This window comes from Bufo bufo, chromosome 2 (genome assembly GCF_905171765.1).
Source record: "Bufo bufo chromosome 2, aBufBuf1.1, whole genome shotgun sequence".
Classification (NCBI taxonomy): Eukaryota; Metazoa; Chordata; class Amphibia; order Anura; family Bufonidae; genus Bufo; species Bufo bufo.
Genome location: NC_053390.1, coordinates 122,160,488 through 122,178,140, shown reverse-complemented (window position 1 = coordinate 122,178,140; position 17,653 = coordinate 122,160,488). Strand labels below are relative to the sequence as shown.

The window sequence follows — 17,653 nt, the reverse complement described above, 5'->3', positions numbered from 1 at the left end:
GCAGGTATAATACAGGAATGGAACATTATAGAGCCATAAGAAAAGATGTTGTAGAATTGTTATTACTAGGAGGGATGCAAGTACTGTGTCCTTCCACCATACCCTCACGGGCAGGGTCCTCTCTCCTCTCCTTCTGTACCAGTCTGTAACTCATCTTGTTCATGTCTGTATTATGTATGTGCTCCCCTTATCATATGTATGGCGCTTTAATAATAAGGAGACTTGACAGGTCCTCCTGAAGTCACACAATTTGCATGGTTTAAAGGAGCACTCTGGACTACAGTGATCCGCTATATTGTTTTTAGTGCAGGGCGGAGGGGTCTCTGTGACAAAGGGATTACAAAAAAATGCGACCCCCAGCAGGCCGTGCACTAGGCATAGCATAGGGGAGCTTTACTGTGTATAGAGTCCCAGTGTGCTAAGCCCAAGGCAGATTTGTAGGATTCACCTATAATTTGATGATCGCTCATTCAGTCTTCTGAAGAACAGGAGACACGTTTTTGCTCAGTCACATAGACTAGACGGTAGACATCTTTAGTCATGGCTTCACATCTGTGAAAAATGTAACTCTGTAACATCAATCCTTGATTTTGGCTTCTATAAAGGGGGAAACAGTATGTGCCTAAAAATTGCATAGGGACAGGAGCTCTCCTTCCATTTATTTAAAATGATCACTTTTTGGTAAATAACAACTGAGAAATACAGTGCGTGACCCGCTATTTATAAAAAAAGACTACTTTATAACCTAAAATAAAATTACTAAACACTATATTTCAAGCTAAAAAATAAGCGACAAGGTTAAAAAGAAGGGGAAGAGGAGCAATGGTTTTCTCTGTGTCTACACTGCCACCTAGTGGTAAGAAGTGGTAATTGCTGAGCAACACGAAAATGTGGAAAAAATTGGTAAAAGTAAAATCAGGTTTAAGGTTATCATTATATTATGCAGTTGTGAACAGTCCCAAATTAGGTCTAAGTTGGTGTTTTATATTTGATAACTCATTTCTGTAATTCGTGAAGCGCTCTTCTGTTGGCTTGATTAGACTCGTCCATTAGAAGGCAATACAGATTTTTTTTATAAAATTTTTTTTTTTTGGGGGGGGGGGGCAATTTGACATTGATCTTCAGGATTGGCCAAAAATGTATATTTGGTGAGGGTACCATTATGGGAACCTTTCTAATCTGCAGACCAAAGGTACCAGTGAAGTCGAAGCAAGCATTGCTACCATTTTAGTGGGGGATGGGACCACAACTAATTATACGCTGATGGTCATACATTGCTGCAGTATGCAGCCCATTGGGGAAAAAAGATGCTTTCTTTATAATCCTGAGGTCCACTTTTTTCAAACCACTAGCGAAGCTCGAGCAGTGCAACATAATACATATATAGTCATTTTCAAATGCAAGCTTGATCGTAGCGCAAAAAAATAATATATATATATTTACCGTTCCCACTTTCATGCCTTTATTTATTATCAGTACACATTCAGTTTATTATTTAATTTCATGTGTTTGTAGACGCTCAATTGGGAAAAAATGAAACCTAAGGAATATTATTTTGTGCAAACTTGGCTTTAGACCCTTTCACACGAACTATGCGGATTGGTTCAGGATGCGTTCAGGGTGCTTTCAGTGAAACTCGCACCATTTTGCAAGTTCAGTCAGTTTTGTCTGCGATTGTGTTTAGATGTTAATTTTTTTCCGCACGGGTGCAATCAGTTTTGATGCGTTTTTCACGCGCGTGAAAGAAAACTGAAGGTTTACAAACATCTCCTAGCAACCATCAGAGAAAAATGTATTGCCCCCGGACTGCATCCAGATTACATGTGGATGCGATGCGGTTTTCACTGAAGCCCCATTCACTTTTTATGGGGCCAAAGCTGCGCGTAAAATGCAGAATATAAACATGCTGCGATTTGCACGCAACGCAGAAGTGAATGGGTCAGGATTCAGTGCGGGTGCTATGCGTTCACTTCACACATCGCACCCACGCAGGCAGGGGTGCACCTAGCCTATCTGCTGCCTGAGGCGAAAACTGAAACGGCACCCCCCCCCCATGCCAATTTCTTAACCTAAACCCCTTTGTCACAATGAAAGCGCCCATGGCCATTCCACTGCCCCCCTCTTGCCCCTACCTTGTACTGCCTGAGGCTGCCTCACCTGGCCTCATTGGTGGTGCACCCCTGCACGCAGGAGACTTGCTTGTGTGAAAGGGTCTTACTGAGGGCTAAGTTAATTCAAATGTTTGATAGCAAAGTGGAGATAAACCACTGCCGGTCTTCACTGGCAACCAGTAGAATTTTGAAAGCAACCCCAATTGGAGAAGAATAACATATAAAAAAAAAATAATAATAAAGAAAATTGCAGTAAAAACAATTAAACAAGGAGTTAATAAAGTTTTAATACATTTTTAAGTATGTAAGATACATTTATATTCTGCTTAGGCTGAGAATACATTAGTGCTGACTTTTTTCATAATTTTTTTTCCATCAGAGAGACAGAAATGAATTGAATGACTGCTACAAAAGAACACCTTCCATTTCTATCCGTCATCCATTGGCTGTCATTATAATGTAAAAAAACAAATGTAACGGTTATTTTAGGTGGAGAGAAAAGTCCTGCAGGCAAGACCTTCTCTTCCGCCAAAAATAGCGGAAACTTCCTCAGCATAACTAATGCTCAAAAGCGTGAGGCTTAAAATGGGACAGATTTATCAGAACTGGTGTAAAGGAAAACTGGCTTAGTTGCCCATAGCAACCAATCAGATACCACCTTTCATTTTTCAGAGCTCCTTTGGAAAATGAAAGGATCAATGTGATTTGGTTTTTATGGACAACTAACCCAGTTTTGCTTTGCAGCAACTTTGATAATTCTCCCCCAATTTTTATGTTCTTCTGATGGAATAGAATAACAGACAAGTCGAGGCTTGTTAACTACTGCTTTCCATAATATTACAGACCCTTCCATCTGGGGAGAGCGCTTCTGTAGGTTCCATACTAGCATCATTGCATCTGTTCATAATTGATAGATTCATTTGAACTGGGTCTGTCTTGGTTCAGATATGTGTTGATAGTGATAATAATGCTCTAGAGCAGGGATGCTCAAACGGTGTCCCTCCAGCTGTTGTAAAACTACAACTCCCACCATGCCCTGCTGTAGACTGTCCAGGCATGCTGGGAGTTGTAGTTTTGCAACAGCTGGAGGGCCGCAGGTTGGGCATCCCTGCTCTAGACTATATTATTAATGGCATCCCAAAGTGAAGGTTAAAAAAAAAAAAACTCAAAATTTTATAACCGGATTACTTAGCTATTCTCTGTCTAATGATATCCGTGATCTCATTACTCTCTAGGGTCTTCCAGGTTCACAGTCATCTCCACATGCACATCACCTACCTCACAACCTCAACAGTTCCATGATAGGACCCCACAGTCAGGTAGGAGGCCACATAGTGTCTTATTTTGTTTGGAAGGGCAGGCTCCAGGTCAGGAGCCAGGTAGCCCATGCCCTAATTCTTTGCCGTAGACTTCAAATTTTCACCTTTTCAACTTCTTATAGCTTGGCCACCAAAAAGAAAAATGTCCCCTCGATTGGGCACCCAATGGTTATAAAACTATTATTTGGCATCTGAAAGTCCATTTGTGTTTTTGGCAGAGAGGAGTGCAAGTCACCAGAGTAGATGATTTCTGCTGATAAATAAATGTGGCCTGAACACTAGTAACACAACTAGTGTTACACAACCTGTCGTGATGGAAGGTCACCCCATTGTGGAGGGCCAGATCCTCATACCAAACTTCACCTCTCCCATGTGCATGGTCCAGAAATTGTCCTTGTCCTTGTGGGAGCACTTTTCTTGGTACTGAAACTACGTTGTTTAGATGTCACCAGGATTTCCGCATGCTAAATCAATGGGGAACTTTGTTAGGCTCCTTCATAAATCCGCTATACATACAATAAATAATTCATACTTGCCAACATTTGAAAAGTTATAATCTGGACATGTAAGCCCTGTCCCTTGGATTACTAAGGAATGCCCACAAAACACCTACTGTTGGGGCAGAATTTTTAGAAGCCCTTTCCTGACCCGATTCACAGGAACAAAATCTGGCTGTTGGCCAGTATGTATGACTTTAATGTTGCCCATTATTATCCAAACATTACATGAAGATTTTTAAATGATAATTTTCTACATGGTCGTCTCACAGAAGACCGTTATCATCAATCAACAGGATGTATGATCGCTGGGACCACCACTGATTACTAGAATGGGCCCCAGTTCCGGAGGCAGTGTCTTGCTGCTCCATTCAAAGTCTATGGGACTGACTTAGCCGTGCTCTGTACTCCATTTCTGTCAATCCCATAGACTTTAAATGGCAGTACGCACGCATTATCACTGCTCAAATCACAAATGTGGGTCTCCAGAGCCCAATCTAATGATTGGTGGGGGCCCCATATATCATCCATTTTGCATATGGCCTGTTGATAGATGTCTGATAACACGTTTTAATAGAGGCTGCATCTCAGGAGAAGTACAAAAGCTTCAATGTGTTGTAATATACAGTATGTAGGTTAAATCTATATATTAACTGTCGGAAGTACAGATTATAAATGTACAAAGTCTGGGCCTGGAAACACGGTGTGCACATTTCTTGAAGGACAAATGCTTGTTAGGTCACTGAGGCTCTTGTTGGTTCTTCCTTTTTTGGAGGCCACATGGACGGCCACTGACTATACTGGACTTCCAGTAAAAGTTGTGTAGTGCCAAAGCATCTAGCACTGCTCCCATGTTGTCCTAGTGTTAGGTGGGGGTCACGGTGACTGGAACCCCCAGATCTGATAACAATGGCGTATCCCAGCCATATGCCATCAAGATGGACCTATCTATAGGAAGTAGAAAGGATGTGGTCTCTCGGGCCCTGGATGCTGAGAGGGTCTAAAAAGGTTCCTCTGCTGCATAGGAGCAGACCAGTTGTGATCATAGTCATCCATGTTGTCAGTTCTAAATTTGATAGGTTAAAGCAATTTTAGGAGCTATTTGCTCTGTATATTTAATAAAGTTCTTTATTCCCATAAACCAGCTGAATGCCTGTTCTGTCATAGTAGTAAAATACCTGTGCAACATGGAGGGTAATTTATGGAGGGTCTTTTGTCACTTTGGAAGAAAATAACATGGTGCATAAAGTCATATTATACATACGGACAAATACCATAAAGTATAGTCCTCTGCTGTAATGCTAGAGCTAAGGAAGATAAAAATAAACGGTTTGGTGAATTCCAACAACATGGCTGTTTAATGGTAGTAAATGCATGATATTCTGGATGCTGGCTGTGGGTAACGATACATTTGTGTGTCACAGATGTTTCACCTTTAGAAATCCAAGAGTCTGAGTAATAAGCAGCAGCGTGAACCATTACTGAGGAGTAAATGGTGACTTTGAGTCTCTTCCACTGATTGTCTCCATAGTCTGTCATGGCTCGAACAAGTAGCTGACAAACCAACAACCTAAAATGTATGGGCAGCTTTAGGTCAGACCAGACAGTGGCGACACATCCACCTGCAGTCACCAGTGACCAAACGATTTTGCGTCAAAATCATGTGGCCATTGTCTGCTGACAGTTGGCACGGCTTGCCGTTTGCATCCACCCGCACCGTCTGGTCCCACCCAAAGTCATACTTTACAGGTGGAGTTGCCTCTTCATAAATAGCTGGTAATACTTAAAGGTAAGTTCACCTGTGCAGCCTGGACCATAGCCATAATTTGTAAATCATGCTGTCCGATCATGTTGCTAGTTAAATGGTTGGACCGTGATTATAGGGTGGCTACCTCCACTAGATGGCACTGCAGGGACTGCTTTCTAGCTAATTTACGTATTCTTTTCCCCAGGTTGCACTGCATTGCCTATAAGACTCCCTAAGCCATCTCTGGCGCTCTCCCCCGAGGACTAGCGTCACTCTCCAAATGCCTATGTTTATAATGGAATGCTATTTTGCACAATTGGTTACATGTGCAGACATTTCAGTGGACTTGCGATAACATGGTCAATTGCATTATTATTATTTATTATTATTATTATTATTATTATTAGAAATAATACAGTTCAATTTTCCTAGTAGTGGGTGGAGCTGTGACAACCTGTCTGCTTTCCTGTTCATAAAAAAACTGTTGTGCCACTTACCGAATCAAATATTCTCATGAATTCCAAGGACACATAGGAAAGAGGATATATTAAAAGGGGTATTCCCATCTTATACAGGAATGGAATATAGCAGGGTGCCAGCAACATCTCCTGTTGTTGTGAAACTACAACCCCCAGCATGTGCTATTCACTTCTATGGGAATTTCGAAAACAGCCAAGCAAGTGTGCGTACTTAGAGGTGTAGCTGACCCTGGCATATAGTATAGTTATAGGATATGCTATTACTGTATAATCCCTGACCTCTGGAACCCTCGCCGATCCCGAGTATGAAGGGGCCACAGCACTGATTTAGAGCTGCACCCCCTTTTTAAGTTTTCCCTGCACTGCAGTGCTCCCAGACACCCCACTGCAGGGACCTGGCCGGAGTGCCACTTTTCAGAGAAAAACATGTGAAGGAGTCGGAGCGCTAGAGTAATGCTGCTGCCCCTTCATTCTCGCAATCAGAGGGGGTCCCCGGCGGAGGTATGCATCCACTTTAATCACCTGATGGTTCAGCCCAAAAAGTGGCTGAATAAATTAGGGTTGCAGAAGTTTCACACATTATAGAAGCTGCAATGATTTTTTTTCTTCTCTTTTTTAGCCCTTCATGTCCCCTCGATATCCAGGTGGTCCCCGGCCTCCATTAAGAATACCTAATCAGGTAAGTTTAGCGGAAACTCTGAAAATAACGTTTTCCTTCATCCTTGTTGTCACCTGTCTGTAAGAAAAGTGTTTAATTCTCTAGGGTCTTGGGGGCGTTCCTGGAAGCCAGACACTACTTCCCAGTGGCATGGATCCATCAAGACAACAAGGTAATAGAACTAGGGTTGAGCTTTGTTTTCATGTAGCTAAGCCAGGTTGTCATTTGCACAACTTGGTGTGAAATCAGTGTTTTCTCTGTGGGTTTCCATTTAATTCTGCAAAGTAAGTGATCACTGTTCAATCCAATCAACCCTTAAAAGCACCTACAGGATTTTTATATGGCGGACCTATTCTCAGGATAGGCAATCAATATCAGGTTGGCGGGGATCCTAGTGGACGGAGCTGGTTACTGCAGCGCTGCTCCTGTTCACCTCAATAGTAAGAGCGCTGCCAGTTGTGTAATTCCAGCACTGGAACTACTGCAGAATAACTGATCTGCGGGGGGCTAGGGTGTCAGACCCTCGCCAATCTGATATTGATGGCTTGTTCTGAGGATAGTGTCATCAGTAGTAAAATCGCAGAGTGATAAGTTTGGCTCTGCTACATGCTAAATCATTTTTGAGCTTATACTTACACTTATAGCGCAACCTAAGCGCCTATTAGACCTCCCGATTATCGGGAATGAGCGTTCATAGGCTGGTTCTCGATAATTGGCTTGTGTAATCGATTAGTATGAAAGATGCCCGATTATCGGCAGATCGTCTTTCTGTGTAATCAGGGATGTGCTGCCGAAAATGACCAGAACATAATCTGAGAGGAATGAATCGTTCCTCCCGCATTCGGTTTGCATCGGCCTGTGTAATTAGGCTGTTATAGACGGGTGCCAATGTCATGTTCTCATCCATCGACGCTCACGCTGCCCGTTCATCAGCCAGTGTAATACCACCTCTAGACTGGGAGCTCTGGAAATACCGTAATAATTAGCATCCACTACACATTTGTAAAAGTGAATATACTTACCAGACACTATCATCCAGTTCTATAATCCAGACCTACTGGGGGAGAGTTATCAAAAGTGGTGTAAAGGAAAACTGGTTTAGTTGCCCATAGCAGCCAATCAGATTGATCCTTTCATTTTCCAAAGGAGCTCTGAGAAATGAAAGGTGGAATCTGATAGGTTGCTATGGGCAACTAAGCCAGTTTTTCCTTTAGCCCAGTATTGATAAATGTCCCCCACTGTACATATCATACATGATTTTCATGGGATCAGTAGCCTGGCTGTTCTCCAGTTACCCCTCATACCCCGTGGACCTCCGTTCCAGATGCCACAGCACCCTGAATTGTGGTGTAATCTACAGTAGGTGACATACTGACCGCAAGTAGCAACATCCTTATTGTGTTCTCACTCGTATCAATGTGGCAGAATATTTCATGTTTGATTTGCGACAATGCCTCCTGTTAAGGGCCAATTCAGACGTCAGTAAGTGTTTTGTGGTCCGCATATTGCAGATGCGCAGAATATGGATTCTGGCCTGTGTGCATTCCGCAATTTGCGGACCACACATGGCCCTATGATAGAAATGCCTATTGTTGTTCCCGATTGCGGGCAAGAATAGGACGTGCTCCATCTTGTTTGCGGGGTATCGGAACGGACATGCAGATGTGGTCTGTCCACATCTTTTGCGGCCCCATTGAAATGAACGGGTCCTCACCCGTTCCGCAAAATTGCAGAACAGATGAGGACCCAGAACTATGGACGTGTGAATGGACCCTAAAATGGTTGTGATGATTAACTTCAGTGGTCACCCATCCGAAATACGCTGGTATAGCTGGAGGGGGTCTTACTGGTATCCTTGAATTTGACATTCTTGTCATTGCTTTGTGCAGTATGTTACATTATCATACAGTCATCTTAGTCCAACGTGAGGATGCTGCCAACTGCTGCAAGAATGCATGTCCTAGGTTGACATTCAGTGTAAATGTGAAGTCTAGTTACTATATCAAATTATATGTTCTAGTAAGTTATATAAAAAGTTTTATTATGTGTTCTTACTACTTCAGGACATCCAAACATGGGTGGGCCAATGCAGAGAATGAGTGGCCCCCGAGGAATGGTTCCTCTTGGCCCACAGGTAAGTAACCAATGTTTTAGTATAGTGTATATAGTATAATGATATATTTAATACAGCCAGCCTGGAGGTTTCTGGTCGTGTGATACTTGGGGCAGTTTGTGACCTCTTCAGGATCTTGAGGACTTGGAGGGGTTTGAAAGCCGTCATTTGTAAGGCCTTTCAGTGCCGGAGTCTTTATCCCCTCATTCTTTTTATTTCCTTCTATGTGCAGATGTAGTTTTGCACTGTGATTTAAGGCAATTTATAGTAAATCTGTCAGATCCAGCCCCTCCCAACTAACCACCACTGACAAATTTTAACACATTTACAAGGGTTGTCCCAAATGGATCATTTATGGCATATTGACAGGATATGCCACAAATGTCCAAAAGGTACAGGTTCCATCTCTGGGACCCACTCCTCTCTCAAGAAAGATGCCCCACCGTGAACGGTGAGTACACCACTCATGCACAGCTTCCTCTTCATTCACTGCTATGGGACTTCCATGTATAGCCTAGCCTGCACTATTTTCGGAATTCCCATAGTGGTTAATGGAGAGAGGTTGCACATGCATGGCCTGCTCTTCTTTCACTTTTGGGCCCCAATCTTGAGATAGGTGCTATACCATAAATGTCCCAGATGGAAATACCCCTTTAAGGAGTGTGACCAAATCTGTGACCTTTATACACCAGAAAACTGGAAGAAATGGTTTAATAAATTCCCCCCTTTGTTTCTGCAACTCGGTTCAATTGCCAGATGGTCGATGTAGTGACGTCCCAGGATTTAAGCGTCTCCCAGCTCATTCACAAAGGGATTGCAGAAAGAATCCGATTAAACTGTGATGATATTGATGCAGCCCACACAATATCTCTATACGCAGATTACAAGGGGTTTTACGCATTTTAAGTGAATTGGGCTAACACAGCCTATGGTCATGACTAGGGATGAGCGAATAGACTTCGGGTGTTACCACTTGGAACCGAACCAGAGTTCGGGAAATGTTTTTTACAGTACAAATTAATTTATGAAGTTATTACCCGAAGTCTCGCAAAGCAATAACTTCGGCTCATCGGAGCCAATACATTCTACTACTGTACAGTATTGGAACAAATTTTTTTATGCGAATTGACTTCGGATGTTTCATCCGAAGTCGATTCACTCATCCCTAGTCATGACTCATGAGTGGTGCTGTTTAGGGAAAGAAGCGAACCCTTTTTATTTATCTCCTAGAACTCCTCTATACAGGATAACTAAGGGTGGGTTCACATCACGTTTTTCCCATCCTTTTAACGTATACAAAAACATTTATACGTTAAAATATATATATATATATGTACTTTATTTTATTTTATTTTTTTACTGTACTGTGCAGGATACAAGAACATGGTGTGCTGCGTTTTTTTTGTATCTTTTTAACATATACGTCAAACGGAGGCTTAAAACATTATGTGAGCTTAATTAGTGGGCAGTTTTTTTTCCATGGGTCTACTGAACCTTTGACTGTTTTGAATGCAGGATGAATGAAGGACAGTCCTCTGCGCTGTTTGATGTGTGTGTTCAGGCACTGTCAGCAGACATCTGCAGGGCTGACATTAATATGCTGTCCTTTTTTTACATTTTTTTATTTTTTATTTCCTCTTTTTTTTTTTTTTTTGTTTTGTGGTAGTCTGACCCTTGGTTATCATTACAGAGTTACGGAGGAGGGATGCGACCGCCACTGAACGCACTTGGTGGCCCTGGGATGCCTGGCATGAATATGTAAGTGTACATTTTTAATAAATGTGGAGCATCGGATTATTCCATGTGTTTTTTATCCCGACTAGAGATGAGCAAAGTATTAAAAAATTTGATTCGGCTGCTTCGACGAATTTGACCCAAAAATTTGCTTTGTGACAAATTACTTTGTTATGAAGCGTATTTCTTTGGAAGTAGTGGGTGCAATGACAGGGAGCGGCGATTTCTCTGCTCCCCGTCAATGTACCCCTCAGATGCCGCATTCATAGCTGATCGCGGCATCTGACAGTGATAACGCAGTGTAAAATGTAAAAAATCTATAAATTTTAATCCTACTTGCCTCATCCATTTGCTCGCGAAGAGCTGTCTACCGCCATCTTCATTGAAGATCTAGCTCAAAATCTCACTCTGCCCGGGATGACGTCAACATGTCAGCCGGAGTAGTGACGTCATATGTCACCGTGCACTGGATTTAGTGCAAGATCTTCAATCAAGATGGCGGTGGCCGGCCCATCGCAAACAAATGGATGAAGTAAGTATTTTCCCTGAAATGCGGATCGAAGGCTTCGATTTGCTGAACACTAATCCTGACTTTCAGGGTTTTAATGAATTAAAGGGGTTATCCAGGAATTGATAATGATGACGTATCCTCAGGATAGGTCAGCAATATTATTTCCAGGATAACCCCTTTAACAAATCACAGATAATGCTCGTTCTCATGTGCGATCAGCGGGATATATCGCTTTTAAACTGTGCACAATGCCTGGTAGGGCTGCCTCACCTTATTGTGACTATATCTGTAGATGCTAGATCTGATTTGCAAGAAAATTGACTTTTAATTCATATGCAAATGAACATGTAAGTGTACCAAGAGCCCCCCGCTCTTTCTCAATTTGACAGGGCCAGGCTTCCCCCACATCATAGTGCCTGACCCTGAAATCCTGCCACGGCTATGCGGCTTCAACCTCAGCACATGCGCAGTACAGCCCTCTGTCCTGGACATTGCACATGTGTGGCTGGGCCAGAGAGCTGCTTGTGCATGAGATGAGGTTGGAATTAATGGTGCGGCCAGGTGTGATGACACAGGGGAGCCCGAAAGAGAGAAAGCTATTGGAAGGGTAAGGGCTCAGGCCCACCTCGGTGCACTGGAGTGGTAATCTGAATATGAATTACAAGTCGGATATCTAAAGATTGCCAGCTTGGATTTGGCATCTACAGGTATGCTTATAATATGGGCATGCAGCCTTGCCTGGCATTGTGCACAGTTTTAAACATTTTTTTGCTCACAGACACTCTTTAAAGGCAGAGTTGTTAAAGTGGTTTTCCATTTGGAGACTTACAGGATGTCATTCAGATCAGTAATTAAAGGGGTTCTCTCACGTCAGCAAATTATATTCATGTAGAGAAAGTTAATACAAGGCAATTACTAATGTATTGGGATTGTCCATATTGCCTGCTTTGCTGGCTAGATTCATTTTGCAATCACATTATACACTGCTCGTTTCCAGGGGTTAAAAGGGTTTTCCGGGATAAGGTCATCAGTATCTAATCTTTGGGGGTCCAACACCCAGGACCCCCAACGATCAGCTGTTTGAGAAGGCACCAGCGCTACTGTGAGTTCTGCGACCTTCTTGCAGCTTACCAAGCACAGCAACGTACATTGTATAGAGGATGTGCTTGGTATCACGCTCGTCCCCACTTCTTCTACGGGACTGAGCTGCTCTTAGGCCACGTGACTGATGAACATGTCATCACTGGCTTAGGGAAAGCTGAGAACAGCTGATTGGCGGGGGTCCCGGGTGTCGAACCGTCACCAATTGGTTACTGATGACCTATCCTGAGGATAGGTCATCAGTATCAAAATCTCGGAAAACACAAAGGCTAGGAAACGAGCAGTGTATAATGCAATGGGAAAATGAATGAAGCCAGCAAAGGAGGCAACATGGACAATCACAGTATACTTGTAAGCGCCTTGTAGTAACCAGGGCTGTGGAGTCGGGGTTATTTTTGGCTGGAGTCAGAAAAAAAAGTACCAACTCTGACTCCAGCTTAAAAAAAGAAATCTCATATTAATATTGTATAATTAATTTAACTTTCTTCGGAAGTTTAGAAATGTTAATAATAAAATATCTTTATGCTCTATCAATCTGAGGCTCTTATTTGGTTGTCAAAGATGTGACAGTGTGATACAGAGAGTAGTAGAGAGGTTGTTCTCTGCTCTCGGGGCATCCATGAAGGAGGATCTAAGGCAATACTTTCTGAGGACAAATTCAAAGATTTCTTATTGAAAACGTTGTTACGCTTTTCAGTTATTGCATATTTACTTACAGGAAAGTGTCCCCTAGAAAACATGTACAGAACTGGCTCCATAGCTGCAGAAAACCCGCGCATGTGCCGTCAGTGACAGAGAGATACCTGACGAGCTGTATCTCTCGGTTACTGATGGTGCACGCACAGGTTTTCAGCAGGACTCTGAGAGCTCGGTCTATCAATCATGTAGAGAGAGGGTGGTATAGCAGAGCCGTTTAGAGGCTATAGGCCGGGGCACTTAAAGGGATATTCCCATCTTGAAAAAACATGTCCGCCAGGCTCTCTCCGACCTCTTTGTCCCGACCCTTGGGACACCAGGAGGCTGTTGAGAGTTAAGTAAACAGCATAGCTTCTGGGGCTGTACCATTTGTGCAGCTCCCATTCAACTCAGTGGGCATTACCAAATTGCGTATCTCCGCCACTTTGGCTTTCTCTGGACTCCCGATGTCTCCAGGTTCGGACAAAGAGGCCGGCGAGAGCCATGCGGCCATGTTTTTCCATATGGGAATAACCCTTTAGGTGCCTTAGGCTACTTTAACACTTGCGTTCGGAGCAGATCCGTCTGGTGTCTACACAGACGGATCCGCTCCTATGATGCAAACGATGGTATCCGTTCAGAACGGAGCCGTCTGCATTATATTTCAGAAAAAAAATCTAAGTGTGAAAGTTAGTTAGACGGATCCGTCCAGACTTTGCATTGAAAGTCAATGGAGGACGGATCCGTTTGAAATTGCATTACAATAGACTTACAATACATTGTAAGTCTGGACGGATCCGTTTGGCTCCGCACGGCCAGGCGGACACCCGAACGAGGCCAAGCGGAGCCAGACTGAGGCATTCTGAGCGGATCCGCATCCACTCAGAATGCATTGGGGCTGTACGGATGCGTTCGGGGCCGTTTGTGAGAGCCTTCAAACGGAACTCACAAGCGGAACCCCGAACGCAAGTGTGAAAGTAGCCTTATTCATGCCTCTTTGACCCTTCACAACGGCAATAAAAATCTTTTTTTACATAATTCCAGCCACTGACAAGTACAGTAGAGGTCTGTGAAGTCTCACTGCTTTCATCCCTATGCAGCCATGTCACTATGTGTTTTCTAGGTGACACTTTCCCGTTTAAGTTATTTGTTCATTTTGTTATTTGTTCAGAAATTGTATTCAAATCAGCTTTATGTTCTATCTAAGCAGCCTGATTATTGATATAATGGTGAGAAAAGGCCCGATATTACCATTTTCCTACAGGATATTTGTTATTTATGAAGGAGTCGGACCTTTGGTGTACCGACTCCACATCTCTGGTAGTAACTTTGCCTACATGATAAATGCAAATTGCTGAAGTTAGACAACCCCTTAAGTCTCATCTGTTGGGGTTCAGCAGCTGGGAACTGAAACGATTGCGAAATTGCCTGGTCGTAAATGGAAACAGAAAACAATACATTCACTTAATGATTTTACATTTTTAGTACAGTAATGATAGCTTAATCTGTATATAAATGAATAGGGCCCAATTTGAAATCCTCCCTCTTGAAGTTCATGACATCACCTTGTTGTGGACGTGGCTGTCGAGAAGCGTGTACAGTATATGACATAACACTACAATTTATGACGTCACTCATGGACCTTCCGCATGGGACTAGAGCAAACTTTACTGATGTTTTATGTTCTTTATTCTACCACTTAGGGGTCCCGGTGGAAGACCATGGCCAAATCCTGGCAGTGCAAATTCAGTTAGTATACGTTTATTTGATAATATTTCTATTACCTGTATTTTTTTTATTTGATTTTTTACTATAAATTGTCTGTGTTTTTTAGTTTATGGGTTTAATAGGGAAGTTAAAGGGAACCTGTCACCCGTACTATGCTGCCATTACTGAGGGCGGCATTCACTTCTGATATCAGGTGTCACTTCTGAGATGACAAACCCAAACCCCACAGCGCACGCCAGCACTGCAGGGGGGACGGGTCTGATGAGGCTTGCTGCCCCCGCCTCTGGACCATGACTGGCAGGTTGCTTTCCTATGAACAACGGGAATCATTTTATAGGAAACTGCAATCATTCTGCAGAATGGAGCTTTGGTTTGCACAGGGCCATGGAGTAATGTTCATTATGTGGACAGACCTCTACATTAAGCCATCCACCTGTCTTTACTAACCCAATTGAGTGGGCGCAATACCGTACCTCCGACTGCAGAGCCTCCATGTAATTTGAAGCTTCAGGAAGGAAGGAATACTCTGGTTCTCCTACCCATTGGGATATCTGTAATTATGGCAGCCATCATTTATATTCTTAACATTCTTGTACATGTGATGACAGGATCCTGGCCGATTGTTGCTTCTTTACCTGTCCAAGTCCTTTAAAGTGAACCCGTCAGGTGATTTCTTCTGCCCAATTTGAGAGCAGAATATGACAGAGGTAGAGAAGCTGAGCTCTGTGATAAATAGGTTTATATGATTTTGGAGCCGGGGTTCTGAGGAAAAAGCCGAGTAAATCCTGACAGGACTCCTAGGAGAGACAGTAGGAGTCCTGCTGACCCCGCCCACAGTGATTAACAGCTGGACGCTCCCCTAGGAGAGACAGTGGGAGTCCTGCTGACCCCGCCCACAGTGATTAACAGCTGGACGCTCTCCTAGGAGAGACAGTGGGAGTCCTGCTGACCCCGCCCACAGTGATTAACAGCTGGACGCTCCCCTAGGAGAGACAGTGGGAGTCCTGCTGACCCCGCCCACAGTGATTAACAGCTGGACGCTCCCCTAGGAGAGACGGTAGGAGTCCTGCTGACCCCGCCCACAGTGATTAACAGCTGGACGCTCCCCTAGGAGAGACAGTGGGAGTCCTGCTGACCCCGCCCACAGTGATTAACAGCTGGACGCTCCCCTAGGAGAGACAGTGGGAGTCCTGCTGACCCCGCCCACAGTGATTAACAGCTGGACGCTCCCCTAGGAGAGACAGTGGGAGTCCTGCTGACCCCGCCCACAGTGATTAACAGCTGGACGCTCCCCTAGGAGAGACAGTGGGAGTCCTGCTGACCCCGCCCACAGTGATTAACAGCTGGACGCTCTCCTAGGAGAGACAGTGGGAGTCCTGCTGACCCCGCCCACAGTGATTAACAGCTGGACGCTCCCCTAGGAGAGACAGTGGGAGTCCTGCTGACCCCGCCCACAGTGATTAACAGCTGGACGCTCACGGTCTCTCCTAGGAGTCCTGTAAAGATTTAGTATGCTTTTTACTCAAAAATCCTGCTCCAAATAATATAAACCTATATATGACAGAGCTCAGCTTCTCTCTGTCATCTCCTGCTCTCAGATAGGGAAGCAGAAATCTCCTGACCGTTTCACTTTAAAGGGGTTGTCGGGGTTCAGAGTTGAACCTGAACATATCCTCTTCTTCTCCCAGGCAGCCCTTCTGAGATGAGCGTTAGAGCTTTTCATGCTCCATTGCTCTCCTTTGCCCTGCACTGTATTGTTCAGAGTAAGGGCTTTTTTGTTTACAAACTCCTACTGCTAGGCGGAGGCTTCTGCCTAGCAGTGTTCACGGGTGATGTCACCAGCACCGATGGGCGGCCTGTAAAACGGCAGCGCTAAAGCCCGCCCATTAGTGCTGGTGATGTCACCGGCAACACAGCTAGGCGGAAGCATCCACCTAGCAGAGACCCAGTACGTCACCGGAACTAATGAAAAAGCCCTTTCCCTGCGCAGATCAGCACAGAGCAAGGGAGAGCTTTGGAGCATGTCTGCCTGGGTGGAGGGGATAAGTCCGGGTTCAGCTCTGAATCCTGACAACCCCTTTACGTTTCTGTGCTTATCTGAGATTCCACTAGCATGTAATACTACTCCCCCCCCCCCCCCATACACATATACGCTCTGCTGTGAAATAACCTATACCAGACACTTCTGGCAGTGGCTTATTTTTCATGAGAACAAAGATCAGGCATGTTGAAACCCAACGTGCCTGATCCGTCTTATCCCTTACATATGCTGTTTCTGGTTGTAGATCCCGCTGAAATCACCACGTTTTGCTGACTTGTGTGTATGGCACCTTTTAGAGGCAGCTACTCCTATAAGTGATGTGTGTCCACCTCCTCGCTTTTACGTTATGTCTGTGTGGCACAGGCCGAACGAATCAAACTAATAGATGACGAGATGTCCTGCAAGCAAAATTTCCCCCTCAAGTGAAGAGGTTTTCTCTGAACAATAAAAGAGTAACTTTGATTTTTATTTGCTTTTAGATATCCTACTCGTCCGCGTCTCCTGGGAATTATGTGGTAAGTTCATCTGGTTTTGTTTGCTCATTGGAATTGATGTTACATTTTATTTAGTCAAATAAATAGTTATCCAGATGTTAAGAGGAGCCCTTGAGTATTGTCTGCGGATTGAACATCTGAGGCGCTTTCCACTGTTTTGTCTGACGTTTAATGTGCATATGTTGATATTCGTTTGAAGAACCGTTACCAATCTGGGCACAGATGCAGAGGGAGCCAGGCTTTCCTACATAACCGCATCCACCGCGATGCACGCCACTGTTAAAGGGTACTTCAGAATCATTTCCAGCAATGAGCATTTTGGAATCCATTGATTACCTCTGCCGTTTTCTGGAGAGGTATAATGTGGTCAGTTTATGGAGAAGCCATAAAGCTACTGGAGTGGAAAGCAAGAGTATACGTTCCGCTTATATAATTTAAATGGGTC

At 43.9% G+C, this 17,653-nt stretch overlaps 1 protein-coding gene across 2 annotated transcripts in view; it reads left to right on the top strand.

Annotated features, from left to right (window-relative positions):
• SSBP2 (single stranded DNA binding protein 2) overlaps positions 1-17,653 on the top strand; it is a 206,236-nt gene that overhangs the window by 180,457 nt on the left and 8,126 nt on the right. The window contains exons 6-12 of one of the 2 annotated variants that reach the window (XM_040421503.1): positions 3,347-3,430; positions 6,773-6,832; positions 6,917-6,983; positions 8,875-8,945; positions 10,615-10,682; positions 14,649-14,694; positions 17,194-17,229. In XM_040421503.1, the coding sequence (XP_040277437.1) occupies positions 3,347-3,430; positions 6,773-6,832; positions 6,917-6,983; positions 8,875-8,945; positions 10,615-10,682; positions 14,649-14,694; positions 17,194-17,229 (432 nt within the window). The remainder of the gene's footprint in view (positions 1-3,346; positions 3,431-6,772; positions 6,833-6,916; positions 6,984-8,874; positions 8,946-10,614; positions 10,683-14,648; positions 14,695-17,193; positions 17,230-17,653) is intronic. The other variant, XM_040421504.1, reaches the window with a different exon arrangement.